The sequence below is a fragment of the Colletotrichum paranaense genome (genome assembly GCF_030867605.1).
Source record: "Colletotrichum paranaense strain IMI 384185 chromosome Unknown Scaffold_4.1, whole genome shotgun sequence".
Taxonomy (NCBI): Eukaryota; Fungi; Ascomycota; class Sordariomycetes; order Glomerellales; family Glomerellaceae; genus Colletotrichum; species Colletotrichum paranaense.
This window is the reverse complement of record NW_026848962.1, coordinates 1,434,242-1,447,724: the sequence shown is the minus strand read 5'-3', so window position 1 is coordinate 1,447,724 and position 13,483 is coordinate 1,434,242. Positions and strand designations below refer to the sequence as shown.

The 13,483-nt window shown below is 53.1% G+C and overlaps 6 protein-coding genes across 6 annotated transcripts; 2 read left to right on the top strand and 4 right to left on the bottom strand.

The window, feature by feature from the left end:
• Positions 1-593: 593 nt before the first annotated feature.
• Positions 594-2,088, bottom strand: CPAR01_05468 (uncharacterized protein; the record flags this gene model as incomplete). Its single annotated transcript, XM_060489746.1, has 2 exons — positions 594-1,842; positions 1,889-2,088. 2 exons carry the CDS (start codon positions 2,086-2,088, stop codon positions 594-596), a joined length of 1,449 nt encoding a protein of 482 aa, XP_060351212.1.
• A 1,358-nt stretch (positions 2,089-3,446) lies between these two features.
• CPAR01_05467 (uncharacterized protein) lies at positions 3,447-3,727 on the top strand (the record flags this gene model as incomplete). Its single annotated transcript, XM_060489745.1, has 2 exons — positions 3,447-3,644; positions 3,707-3,727. 2 exons carry the CDS (start codon positions 3,447-3,449, stop codon positions 3,725-3,727), a joined length of 219 nt encoding a protein of 72 aa, XP_060351211.1.
• Positions 3,728-4,022: 295 nt separating this feature from the next.
• On the bottom strand, positions 4,023-5,837 carry CPAR01_05466 (aspartyl-tRNA synthetase; the record flags this gene model as incomplete). Its single annotated transcript, XM_060489744.1, has 3 exons — positions 4,023-4,618; positions 4,701-5,067; positions 5,124-5,837. The coding sequence occupies 3 exons, from the start codon at positions 5,835-5,837 to the stop codon at positions 4,023-4,025; spliced, it is 1,677 nt and encodes a 558-aa protein (XP_060351210.1).
• A 1,085-nt stretch (positions 5,838-6,922) lies between these two features.
• On the bottom strand, positions 6,923-7,592 carry CPAR01_05465 (PUA domain-containing protein; the record flags this gene model as incomplete). The annotated part of the gene is made up of 2 exons (XM_060489743.1): positions 6,923-7,493; positions 7,579-7,592. The coding sequence occupies 2 exons, from the start codon at positions 7,590-7,592 to the stop codon at positions 6,923-6,925; spliced, it is 585 nt and encodes a 194-aa protein (XP_060351209.1).
• Positions 7,593-8,029: 437 nt separating this feature from the next.
• CPAR01_05464 (uncharacterized protein) lies at positions 8,030-8,340 on the bottom strand (the record flags this gene model as incomplete). Its single annotated transcript, XM_060489742.1, has 2 exons — positions 8,030-8,167; positions 8,230-8,340. 2 exons carry the CDS (start codon positions 8,338-8,340, stop codon positions 8,030-8,032), a joined length of 249 nt encoding a protein of 82 aa, XP_060351208.1.
• A 3,414-nt stretch (positions 8,341-11,754) lies between these two features.
• Positions 11,755-12,618, top strand: CPAR01_05463 (uncharacterized protein; the record flags this gene model as incomplete). Its single annotated transcript, XM_060489741.1, has 1 exon — positions 11,755-12,618. One exon carries the CDS (start codon positions 11,755-11,757, stop codon positions 12,616-12,618), a length of 864 nt encoding a protein of 287 aa, XP_060351207.1.
• Between the last annotated feature and the right edge of the window lie 865 nt (positions 12,619-13,483).

The following is a 13,483-nucleotide window of genomic DNA, read 5'->3' as shown; positions in this document are numbered from 1 at the left end:
ACTCCGGTCTGGTCAGCTTCTCTACTGGTCCAATAAAAGGCAGATCTGAGTGATGTAACAGACTTCTCCCCAATGACAACACCGCGATCCGGAAGGCTGGGGTCTTAGAGCTGGAAAGGCAAAATCCGCCTCGCCCGTTCTAACCCACAGACTGCCGCACAGCGCATGCCAAGAAACTCAATGGGGGCTCTGCAGCAGAACAGAATTACCAGACTGTTTGAACTCTTATATGCAAAGCGTCCCGAGCTCGACAGTTGGGTCACGAACCACCTAGACGCGGGGACATGGAGCCACATAGGGTCTAGTATCAAGCTAACCTTTCCTCTCTCCAAGAAGGGTTGAGAGTTAACAAACTCGTGCCCTGACTGTGTTGTTGACTGTAGAAGGTGGATTTGGTCAATACCTAAAGATAGAGTCTGAGAAGTTTCTTTCACATACGCACTTCGCATCTCGCAGACTTCGTCAGAGCGACAAAGGCTCAGGAAGTTCCGTTGGATGCACCAATTCTAAAGTTGCACTCCAGGTACTTTCCCTTCTTTATGCCTGCTTTTAGACGTACTACGGAGTTCATGTAAGTGAACTAGCCAGAAGCGTCACAGACTTGGCCCATGCTGCACCCACCACTTCTTGATTCTATCCGCCACGCTGCTGAGATAACACGTTCCTTGACATTCCTCGTGCGGACAGTCATCCGGAGGCCAATGCTTGTCCTCGAATGCTTGCCTTTCGGAAACGGCAGGATTTACGCGCAGAGCTTCACCGCCCTTGCCCACCGAGCAAACCTCCTGCTTCGTCAAGTAAGCCCATTCCGTCTGCAATGCTTCCAACCCCACCAAGACCTTTTGGCGCTCCTCGTAGAGATACTGGACCAAATTTTGCGGCAGGACGTGAACAAGTTTTGTCTCTGGTATCTTCCAACACCCCGGATCAATGCCATCGTCCGTCCTCTGCACCTCTTCGCGGTGCTGTTCCTTGGCAAGAATCCCAGCCATCTGATGCTCGAGAAACACCTGTCGAAGCCGTCGCAGATACCCACTATAAGATGCCGCGTCCGACTCGGCCCCAACTCCGGCCCCGGATTCTTGGCGGTCCTCCATAAATTTCACAAAATGCAACTCCCCGAACCCGGACTGAAGAAACTCACCCCCAAGCGCTCCGTCACACAGGCAACCCGGCCCAGTCATATCAACAAGCTCAACATCCACCGCCACAAAATCACCACTTCTTCTCGCCACATCAACAGCACGGCCGTCCACCACCGGCGGAACCTCCCAATGCCACCGCGGCGACGGGGAACAGGGGTGAAACACGCTCCAACGCTCCACATCACGCCGCGTCCACTCCACAAACCAAAGCTCTTCTACAGACCCCAACAGCCTCAGCAAAACAGAGACGGCCACCGACGCGGTCGCCGGCACGCTCTGCCATGGCGCCGCCCTATCCGCGCCGTTCAGCACAAGCGCTGAACCCTCCAGCGCGAGCCTGCGCACTTGTCGCAGATCCGCCGCTGTGAACTGGCCCACGTCCCACGGGCCCCCGCTCAACAGCTCGGGACGATCCTCTTCCTCGTAGGCGGCCTGTGAGAGGAAGAGAGTATCCCTATCAAAGTGGAACCGCGTTCGTGGTCCGGCTGTCCGCGTCGCAAAGGCCAAGCGGTAGCCGCCCCTTATGAGCACGCCGCGAGACTCGGCGCAGGTGTGCAGTAGAGGTGGTATCGGGGCCTTGCTGTATAAGTAGCCCTCTCTCATGATCTCCCACGCGACCTTTGGATCGTTGGCTAGCCATGCGAGGGGTATTTCTGGACACCGAGCGGACGGAGTCCAAGGTCGTGGGATCGGTTCGCTGCCGGTGAAGCCGTGCTCCTCTAGGGTCGTTTGGCGGAGGCTACGTCCATCTCTTGAAGAACTTGATATCAGGGTGGATCTGAAGCTGGACCGGATCTGTGCGGAGAATTTCCTTGAACTCGTCAAAGTCGACCACCGTCTTTTCCTCAACGTTCACGATGCGTGGCAGGGTGGCGAGCCAGTAGATTTCTCGCCGAATCTCAAAGGGCAGAAACAAGAAACAGTGAAATTTTCTTAAAGCCATGATTTCCTAAGGCGTAGCGCGAAAGATAACACGTTATAGAACGTGAACCCAGAACAAGCCGTGAAACAGGCACAAATAGCGTAGGCTTGCCAATGTACTGCGCACAGAGCGGGAGTAAGCCATTCTAGGCAGCACTCCAGAAGTTACAGGGATGAATAGCAGCTTGTCTTAGGTAAGTAAAGCTGCACGTTATTCTCAGTAACATAGGTGGGCTAGCATTTACTCTGGACTCCACTTTCTCGACCATGGACTTTCACTCAAAAACAGCATATCTGCAGAAGTTCCGGCTCCGAATTCACCAAATGCCATATGCTATCCTGATTGGCGAGAATCTATGCATCAATCGGGAGAGGTCATCAATATAAGAGCAAGTGGAAGCTTTCGATGCCAAGATTGTTTCCTGTGTAAGTGGCTCTAACGTTCAAAGTGCGTCCGGTGGAACACTTCTAACTGCGCGTGGTCATGGCCACTCATGACTTTCTAGTCGACCAAGTCCTTGGTTCTAAGCAAGTGCTATAAGGCAGAGAACCAGGCGGTCAATTGTGTACACAATGCAACTGTGAGTTCAAATCACGACAACAGTCCCTCAAAATATCCTACGAAAATGATACTTGTACTTCCAAAGTAGTAGCGATAACACTATTCTCAAGGTTGAAGACCTCGGAGACTGGTTGCCGATGCATGCAGCTCTGCAGCGATATTTCCCGCGGGTTATCAGGCCATGATTAATCTAGAGTCATCTGGGAAATAATTCCATATGACCCAGTAGACAAGATAATTCTAGCCCCGAATATTCCATGGAAATAAGCAGTCCACCTCAAAGCCATGCTGAGTCGCTGACTAGCTTCAATGTAAACCCAGTTCCACCAATGTGGTTGTGATTAGGACGGAGCTCTCCATACTTTATATGACTAGGCTATTTCCCGATAACGCAAGAGCGCAGGTTGCTCCCAGCTGAACAGCCCATTCGCTTCAACCATGTAGAAAAGATATGCGCTGGCTAGTGTTCTATCACAGCTTGCGAGGCTATGCTCAATATAATTAAGTTCAAAAGGGAGGCCCGTACATGACTCGAATACCACTTCTCATGAAAAATCACCGAGCTTCTCTCCCCGAAACCACCAGGGGGTTTGACGATGCGGATTTGCGGCCCCTAGTCCAAACCTCAATGCGTAGAATACGGGAAAGAAAATCAAATACGATACCGAGTAAGTAGAGCGTTCCTGTTTGTATAAATGGTTGGGAGGGACCTCTCAGCTATATCCGGTCCCTTCTACTAGCTCTCCGGATCAACCAGTCAAGACCCAAAGAAAGTTTTTAGCTCTGATCACCAACTCACTCGCTTTAATTCGATCATCATGCTATTCGCAACTCTTCTCGCATTCGTAGCCGCGCTGGCCTCGCCCGCGATCGCGGCCTCATGCAGACCATACAACAACCCGGGCATGATGGAAGGCAACTCCTGCACCGCTAGAGAATCATGCCCCTGGGGACAGAGATTCGGGGAGATCAAGGGGTACAACTTCGGCGATGCTGGCAAGCCGTGTTCTGTTGACGTAAGACACGAAATTAACACGGGAAATCAGGTCATATCTGAATTATGCTGACACTTAATTAGTTCACCTGCTGTACTCGGTAAAAGCGTCAGGAGGATTGCATATCGAGGCGAGAATAAGGCAGACTCCTTTCGGACGTCAGCATCGACGGGAACAAACCATAGTGTCAATTGCTTCACATCGGGTGTAGGAAGCCTCGGAGTGCATCTTCAGAATTGTTGATTCTTCTACATAAGACATAAGCGCTAGAATTTGAGTCATCTTGACTTTTTCGCCTTCAGCGTCCGCAACATGGCCGAACGTGACACATTTCATTATCCATATCGAAGAACGCCACTCCTTTTGATCCAAAGAGACTCAAGGCCCTTATGGAATGCCTTACGGCAAAAGTCTCTTGGGCGTACGAGGGTAGTACGCCGCCAGGTGGACACTGGGTAGAGCCAGGAACCAAGCAACCACACGGTCGAGACCGATGCCACCACCACCGTGGGGTGGCACACCAACTTGTCGGAACACCGTGAGATACTCCTTGATTCCGGCGCTCTCAGGGTCGATGCCCTTGGCGCGGATGCGCTCCTCGAGCTCAGCCGGGTCGTTGATACGCTGACCTCCGGAGAGAACCTCCTGGCCACGGATGAAGAAATCGAAAGCGTTCGTTACGCGAGTGCCCTCACCAGTCGTGGTGCCGGCATCGTCAAGCTTGGCATAGAACGGGCGTGCCGTCTCGGGGAATTTGTCGATGACGTAGAAGTCGGTGTTGTACTTCTTGCGCACGACCTCTCCAAGGGCCTTTTCTTGAGGGGTGCTCATGTCCTCATCGTCACGAACGTTGGCGAACTCGGCGGGGCCCTCTTCGCGAAGAAGCTTCTGGGCCTCGGCAAAGGTCAAGCGGACCTCCTTGCCGGGCTCGGGAAGGAGAAGGGGCTCGGAGTGGTAAACAGATCGGACGGTCTCAATCTCGTCGGCGCAGCGCTCTGTAGCAACAAGAACCATGGTTAGCATTTGCAAATGAACGGATCTTTGACGTTGAGGACTTCGGAATGGTTGTCAACTCACCCTGAATGCCACGGAAGATGGACAGCAGGACGCCCTCCAGGACGGTAAGGACCTCGGTGTAAGACTGCTTGATCTCCATCTCCACATCAAGACCGGTGAACTCGGTCATATGTCTCGGGGTGTTGGAGTTCTCGGCTCTGAAAACGGGGCCAATGCTGAACACACGCTCTCTGCCACCTGCAATTTCAAATTGCTTGTAGAACTGGGGTGATTGGGCGAGGAAAGCCTCCTCGCCGAAGTATGCGAATCGGAAAACGTTACCGCCACCTTCGGAGGCAGCGCCGATGAGGCAGGGAGGCTCGAATTCCTTGAACTTCTGGTTCTCGAGGTATGACCGGAAGATCTTCTTCACTTCGATACGGATATCCTGTGCCGGTATCGTCAGTAAAAACATTTGAAGCTTGGTCTTGAGTTTAAACGTACGGCAATGGCCTGCTGGACGGGAGCGCGCTTGTGCATGGCAATGTTGTCGAGATGGGTAAGCATTGTCGCGGAGGGCACCGTGCTTGTGTTCTCGGCAGCTTTCTCTTTCTCGGCTTCAGCGTCGGCGACGGGTGCCTTCTCGTCGCTGAAGTTGACGATGGGCTGGCTGGCAGCTCCCATGGTCATGCCAAGCATGGCGGGGGCCGGTGCGAGGACGAAGCACTTGGTGATGTGGAGCTCCAGACCAGAAACCCGGCAACTCTTGACGGGCTCAAGAGGCTGCTTCACCTTGGCCTCAACAACCACATAACTCTCGGGGTTGATGCTGGTGATCCACTTGACCATGCGGCGACTGACAATGGGCTCCTCGTCAGAGGCCATGACAACACCCTGGATGTTCCAGTTGCCTCCCTTGCGAAGCTCGACGAAGCCCATCTTGGCACTCTGAACACGAGAGTTCTGAAGCCATGCACGGACGATGACGGTCTTGCCATTGTGGGAATCGTTCAGCTCGCGGATTTCGACTTCTTCGGCATCCTTGCTGAAGACAGGCTTGGTGCCGTAGTTGTCCTGGGCGGGGTCGTCCTCGAGAGTGACTGCGGCGGCTTGCTGGGCGAGCTCTGCCGCACGCGCAGCCTTCATGGCCTCCTTCTTGGCCTTGGCCTCGGCCTTCTTCGCGCCCTTCTTGGACGTCGGTGCTGCTTCGTCGGCCATGATGCTGAGATTTGTCGTTATTGGTGGTTGAGCTAGACACACGATCAGGCGTGAAATTGAGGGGTAAGGTAAGGTACAGAGTAGTGGAGGGGCAATGAGGGGCAACGTGGGAAAAATTTGGATGTCATACCACCACGTGACTCTTATACCAGTAATGCACAGACCACTACAGCTCGGCGTGACGTGGTGAGATGGATTCTGAGAGCTTCTTCGGTCAGAGACTGCCCATGCACTAGACTGCCGGAGTCATTTTGGATTGTAAATACGGCTCATTGAGCTTCAAAGATGCAGGTGACTCACTATTCAGCCGCATCTAAGCATGAAGCTGGTACCAGTCCAAGGAAGTCGAGCCTGGAATAGCAATGGACCGGGACTAGATGAGCTCATTAATACTGGCGATGATCCTCAACATTCCGGGAGTCTCAGCAAGTTCTCAAATGCGACAGTGAAAATTGATGTTGAAGATAGCCAGGTTTCTTCCCTAGTTATCATGAAGCTCTCATGCATCGGAATGAGGACCTTAAAGCTGGCCCAAGATGAATTGACACTAGGCTCAATTAATCCATGTTTTCCTCATCGTCGTCATCGTTTGCTATTACCAGTCAAATGCTACATACCTGGAGAGAATACATTGGCATGCTCCCTTCTATTATTTTCGTTCAGGCCCTCAGTGTAGCTTCCGGGGTATCTAATTAGATGTGCTGTCTGAAGAGCGAGTCTGGAACGTGATAACTCTTTCTGTCAATGGTGAGAGATGCTGGACGTACCTAGGTAGGCGACTTTCCACTCGCGAGCCTTGCTGTCGGTGAATTTTGGGCCATCATTCCTACCCCCGGATAGACTAAAGGTAAATATTGGCAGCATATCAGCAATGGCCAGGGAAATCACACCTTCGACCAATCCCAAAACAAAAGCAAAAGCGAATGTGTTATCTCAGCAAGATATGGTGCAATCAAAAGGTAAACTTTTGTTGGGTTCTGTTCATGCTTATGCCCATATTGCATTGTCACTGTATCTCTCTCCCTTATATCATATGTGCAAAACCGTTTCTTCGTCCATACGACAATCCCCACCCCAAACCATATTTAGTCCGTTCCGAGCCTCCACAGACCATCGCCGAGGAAATGCGCCTCCTCCACCACAGGCCCCTTGCCCTTATCCTTAACTTCCTTGGTACCAGCAACCAAGAACCCAACAGCACACGCCTCCGTCTTGCCCTCCGCCATAATAACAACCGGCTCACCCTTCTCCAGCTCTCGGCTCCACCTCCCTTCCTCGTCGACGCCCTCGGCGCCCTCCCGAGGCTCAGGCAACCGCCCACCGGCGCTCGTCAGCCCGGGAGCCATGAGCGTGGCGCCCGACAGCACGAAGCGGATGGCGCCGCGGTCGATGCGGATTGTCGGAAAAGCTTGCGGGAAGCGGTGGACGAGCTTGAGGTGCGGGACGAGGGTGGCGTTGTCCTGCTGGTAGAAGAGGGGCTGCTGCTCGCAAACGAAGAGCGAGCAGCGGTCGGGCAGCTTCATCTGCTCGAGAGAGGCCTTTTTGGGCATCACTTCTTCGATATAGGGGTTCAGGAGGGGGTAGCTCGAGAGCAGCGAGTCGCGGAGGGAGCGCTGGACGGAAGACTTGAGCTTCTGCTTCGGCTTGGAGGTGATGCTGTGAGGGCGGGGTAATTTTGTTAGCTTTCCCTGCGACTTTTCTGTGGTTTGGTCATTGGGTATATGAGCATATGGCGACGTACTCTTTCTTGAACATTGTGGCGGTATTGAAATCGAAGTCTGCTATAGAAAAGATGGGGGTATCACTGGTGTATTTGGGACGTTGTCGAGACCTATCGCGTCTGTGGCAGTCTGTGGTGGTAGTTGATGGTGGGGTTGTCAAGAGCGAGCATCGCCGACGAAAATTGCCCCGCAGTCGGGCGGGCGGGGCGGACCAATCATGCACTAATGGAGGGGCAGACGCTTCACGCGCGAGGGGCTTCGTGATCCCATCACGTCACTTTTATCGATGAGAGAAAAGCGAAAAATCCCGATAGCTCGTAGTTTAGGGGATTAAAAATCATAATTCTTCAAAATGTCGTAACTATACTGTCATGCAAAAAGCTCTATCGTAACCCATGATCGCGTGCGGGGTTTTGCCGATGCCCAGAGTTCTTCTGAGCACAGGCGCAGGTAATCCATCGTTGCGAAAGGTCAACCGTGGTTGACGTGAGAAACGGTTCCGTCCTCCTTGACATGAACGTTGAGTCTGTTGGGTCTGAAGTCCTTGGTGACCATCATGCCAGGCTCGATAACACGGGACTCTTCGGGGAGATCCCTCTTGCAGAAGGTCTAGGAAAGCATCGCCGTTAGTACAACCAAATCTTCTGTCACAGAGAGGAAGGTGAATTTACCGTCTCGTTAGACTCCTCCTCGTGGAGCTTCTTTCCGACCAGCTTGTTGGTCCAGAGCTGAGTCTTGTCATCGGAGTCGTTGTTGTTGATACCAGGTACGACGAGAGGCATGATGGCGGTTGTGGTTTTGAGATTCTGGTGTGTTGGTTGATGTCTGAATGCTTAAAAGCGTATGTGTTTTGGTATATGAAGCTAGTGTATGATAAGGTTGAGTGACGAGATGAAGACTGGAGTAAGTGATGGTTTAATAGCAAAGAAGCGTCGTGGACGTCCAAAACAGGAAGGTTGGAGGTCTAGAAGCTGCATCGGCCGATGACGTCGGTAATCGTGTGGGGGCGGGGGTTTTGTTTCTCGCAGAACTCAGGGACTGCTGCTCGTCCGACGCAAAGCGCCGCCGGGACGATCTTGGAACCGAAGCACGTCAACCTCTGAATTCCCGGCAGTAAGTACGTGGGTCCTCACTGGCCCCTATTTCTTATCTTGCTCGGATATTAGAGCACTTGGCAGATAACGTTTAGGTCAGATGGGCTTAGGTATTCAAGATCAAATTCTCGTCCAAATCCAAGCCAGATGTGTGCATGTGATTCATGAACGACCACACTCCATCCTAAAATTACTGCACAGCAGCGATGCATATTGCGAGAGCCGGCCTGGCTGGGTGACGTTCTGAACACATCATTGATACCTTGGCACGTCTATCCATCGATTCAGAGCAGAAGTAATATGTGCTGGGAATATTCAACGCGCGAATAAGAAGAAACCATTCAGAGAGGTCAAATAAGGAAGGTAGCAGCCAGTGTGCCGTGTTAGGGAGGTTGAAGAGAGTTGGCGAGTCCATGTCTCCACCAACGCTGCGTTCTCTACCTAAAGAGTGATTAGGTAAGCTGGCCACTTTTGCTGCGAAGATTGCACTGCGCACAGAACATGACTGCGTCGCCTCAGTCATAGTCGATGGCTCCTCAATTGTTACTCCTTGGGAATCAAGTACGAATATACCGTTTGAAGCAATCCAAGTCTAAAAGATTGGGAGTCTGACGGAGCGGAGCCCACTTGCCTGTCGTGGAGCTGACTGGGACTGCAATAATGTAAGCACAGAATTAAGGTAAGCACGGACAGGGCTGGACTGGGCCTCAAATGGGTCTGTGCACTTCTAGGTAGTGAGGATGTTAGGCGCTTTCCTTCCTCCCAGGCAGAATCGTTCGAGATGGTCCTTTCCGTTCCTTTGTTGCATGGGCGGAAAGAATGAACTAGCCATCTTGATGCTTCCTGCTCTACCAAGAATAAGACACTGACCCATTCAGATGCCGTTGTCTGGTCAGCTCAATTTTTTCTTGTGCCTGGCAAAACTCGGTCCGAGGAAAGCTACAATGGACGTCACGGGGACAAGAAACATTCCATCCGCGCCTTTGGAATGTCGGGTGTTGTGGCTCCTGATATTGCCGATTCCCTCGACCTTCGCTTCTTAGCAGTGACTTCACCTCTAGACGAGTTTCTCTGTCAGCGGGATAGAAATAGCGCCCCGCCCCGATCTCACGTCTCCAATTCTCCACGGTCTTCAACGAGGCCATGATTACGGTCATAGATTTAGGCCCTGCTGACCGTGTTCGTCTTCTTTCTGATTGCTAATAGAATGGCGACCTTGTCTCAGGTGGATGCCCGTCTGGAGTTATTCCCAACGTCTGACCGCATCGCCGCGCCGTTTCCTAACCACGCTCTCGCAGGAATGGCACTGGCACCAACAGGGCAAATACAAGCCTGCAGGAACGAGGCCAGGAAAATCATCTTGCTTGCCTCTTTCTGCCTATCTGCAGACTAAACGACATACTGAACCGTCGCAAAGCTCAATCCAATCATCCAGCCACGAGGAGCATCCAACGTCTAGTGATCAGTTGGATCTCAGCTGGTGCATGGTGTGGTCCGAATAGGAACGGAGACGAGGGGTTGGCTCAGCTTACAGGGTGGCAGGTCTCAGCCACGGGCAAATTAAACTAAACAACCAGCGGCCAGTTGGAGCCGCAGCAGGGATCAATCATCACAGCCCTCAGCACTAACACCAAGCGAGCGATTTCTTCTCTTCTTCCTGTCCTTCAGCCATCAGGGAAGCTATTCCCTAACCCCCGCTGGATGAAAAACACTGCAGCCTGCTACATGCTACATGGCGGAATTGGACCACGACAAGGCAGATGCGAACCCAGTGCGGCGGCTTGCTATTGGCCCCATCTTCCGAAATCCAGTGCAAGTTCCCCCTTGCCTCGTGGGGTTCCAAGTCTTAGAGTTTGCTCTGTGCCCTTCCTCTTAGACGATTTGGGCCAAGCCGCGTGCCGGGAACAGCATATGCTATTTTAGCTTGAGGATGTGGATTCTGGGCCCATTGCGGTTCTCGAGAATCGAGAGCCTCGTGGGGAGGCTCGGCTGTATCGACAGAACGACCTTGCGACCGAATTCAGACCTCTGGGTACTTGACTTCGAACGAAGCGAAGTTGAGGTTTTCTCGAGAGAACAAAGAGACATGCTGTGCAAGAACCGAGAAGAGATCAGACGGCGAATCTACGTGAAGGCATCGTGAACCGCCCGTACAGACGCAGATGCGACCAACAGAGCTAATTATGGAGGCCAGCGCCATCAGCCACCACGACTCCGAATCCCATTCGCCGGGTGGGCTAGCAAAGGGCGAGCTAACACAAGGGCTATGCTGCGGGAGCATGAGGTCGCACCACCGACAAACTCAAGCCTACAGAGTCCAAAGCAGAGCACACAGTACCGTCTCTTCCGTGAAGAGCTGAGCTGCTGCGGAATGAAGGCCCCAGCCTTACAAGCCCCCCAAGCCTGGTTCTGCTAAGCTGCAGGTAAGCAACGAAAAGAGTGAGCCTAAGCGGAGACCCAAGACATGACCAATCCCGACCCCAACGGACACTGGACTACCCGTGCTGAGGTGCATTTTGCTCTCGTGGCATTGGCGTTGGCGTGGTTGGCGTCCCTCAGCTCACAGCCAGAGACAAGCAGCTAGACAAGGACGGTGAGGTGACAACAGCAACAAGCCCAAATGGATACCACCAGGCTCGACCCAACTCCGAGGCGCCGAGAGGCGTTCAGCTCCCTCACTTCTTTTTATTGAAGCTCATCCCCAGCTTGTCCGGCGTAGGTCATCCTGCTTTCCTCCCTCTTCCTGCTTCTTACCTCCTATGCTCTTACATATTCGCTCCTCATCATCGCAGTGACATCCCAGGTAGACACCGATCGTCTCTTCCCGACTATCCGACTTCCATCTTCACTACCACATCAGAAGTTGCCTTCAATACTTGGTAGCTTGTTCAAGGCACTGGGAACCGAGTCTGCCGGTTACCGAACCAATCCTCCCAATCAGGAAGCTGCCAAACCCCAACAGCAGTTCGTCACACAGCACCACTTCGTCTCCCAATACTCTGAGGCCGGCAATTGAGCACCCACTCCGAACCTGTCAATCCCACCTTCCACGGACCCCCGTCCCGGCAGTCATTTGCAACACCCCACAAAACCCCGGGCAATATGCGTTCATCCCAGTCCGCCTCGGCGCTTGTTGCGCTCCTCTTTGTGGCCACGGCCTCGGCCCTGTCGCCGGCGAGACTGCATTGCCTTCGGTCACGAAACCTCGAGCTGGCCAGATTGGCAGCCTGTGGCGAACCTGGATCCGTGGCTCACTGCATAGAGATGCTCACCGACGACTTTACACAGACTGATCTGGAGAGATGCTACATCAATGCTGGTTGCGACTTTGCCGAAGCCGTTATTGAGTCGCAGTGGACTCTGGACAGGTGTGATAACAGCGGCAGCGCCCCTGCGGAACTGCGCAAACGTCATGTCACTGTCTTCGCGCGTCAGACTACAGAGGCAACTGCGGCAACCGCTGAGACAGCCACGAGCACAACCTCCGGCACGGCAACCTATTCCAAGCTCACATGCTCTACGTCGACGACCAAGTCGACCACGCAATGCCCCGTTGTCTCGACTGGCGTGCAGAAAGGCAAAACTCTCAAGGAAGGTTGCTTCCCGACACAGGTGGTGTACGGAACATGCGCTGCGGGCCTGCTCTGCAAGAACGATAACTCGGGCAACCCTTCGTGCAAGGTGCTGGACAACACCGTCTACCCTGGCGGCATCGCTGTAGCGCTCTTCTTCGCCGTGGCCATCACGGGTTCCATTGCGTGGATCACGTTCCTTTGCTGCAAAGAGAGGAAGCAGAAGAAGCGCAACGCGGCAAGGGCGCAGGCGGCTATGGATGCGAAGATGGCGGCCAAGCGACAGCCAGCTGTGCAAGTTCACGATTCGGACAACCAGCCTCTCATGTCGTATGGGCAACCGGCTGCTGCGTATGAAGCGCACGGTCCATTCGGTGACCAAAACCGGATGTAAGGCGGAGATGCGGATGGGTTGTGGGTTTCGAGGGTGGGATGAATGATCAAGCCTCGACCGATAGGCGTGCGGTGATCAGGGACGGAGGCGTAAAAAGCAGTCATGGTTCAAGATACCTATTGTATTCGATTCTGGTTTCGGTGTTTAAAGGGCGCATCGAGGTCCATGGGATGAGGCATGCGCCCATGAGTAAACAAAAATTTCAAGTCACTATCAATTCATTTGAGATGCCTCGTCAAAGGCTGACTGTGCTGTCAAGCTGACCCTGCATAAAAAGGGGATTAATTAGTTGCTCTCTAGTATGTGACCGGGACAGACCGGATGAGGGGGGACCGGGATCCGAACTCAATCGGCCAGCCGCTATTCAATATCTGTACAGCAAACTACTGTCAAGACTACGGCGGTTGACGGCCACGTTTTTACGAATTGCTGACTTGGGAGGAAGTGCAGTTCGTGCTGGACGGATTCGGCCAAACGAGCATCGCGTGATGCGGTTTTAAGTGGCGGCAGCTCCCATGTCTCGCGATTCAATGGGGTTGGAGCCGTTGTCTGACAGCTGCAAAACCCCGGATCCGTGACTGGACCGCATGCAACGTGCAGTAGACCTTGGCGTGTTAGGGTTGCGGATGTGTTGACCAAACATGAGACGAAGTGCAGATTACATGTTAGTGCAACACTAAGGATTAGATTCCCAGGATGACAATCTAGATACGTTGATGACAAGAGAAGAGAAACGGTGGTGAACAAGGTGAGTAGAGACTTCAGTTTGGTGTCGGTTCGGATCGATAGGAAAAGATAGGGGACCTCGGGAGTGGCTTCTCAAGATTTGTGGAGGATATTGTGGGAGAGTGTGCATGCATGTGTG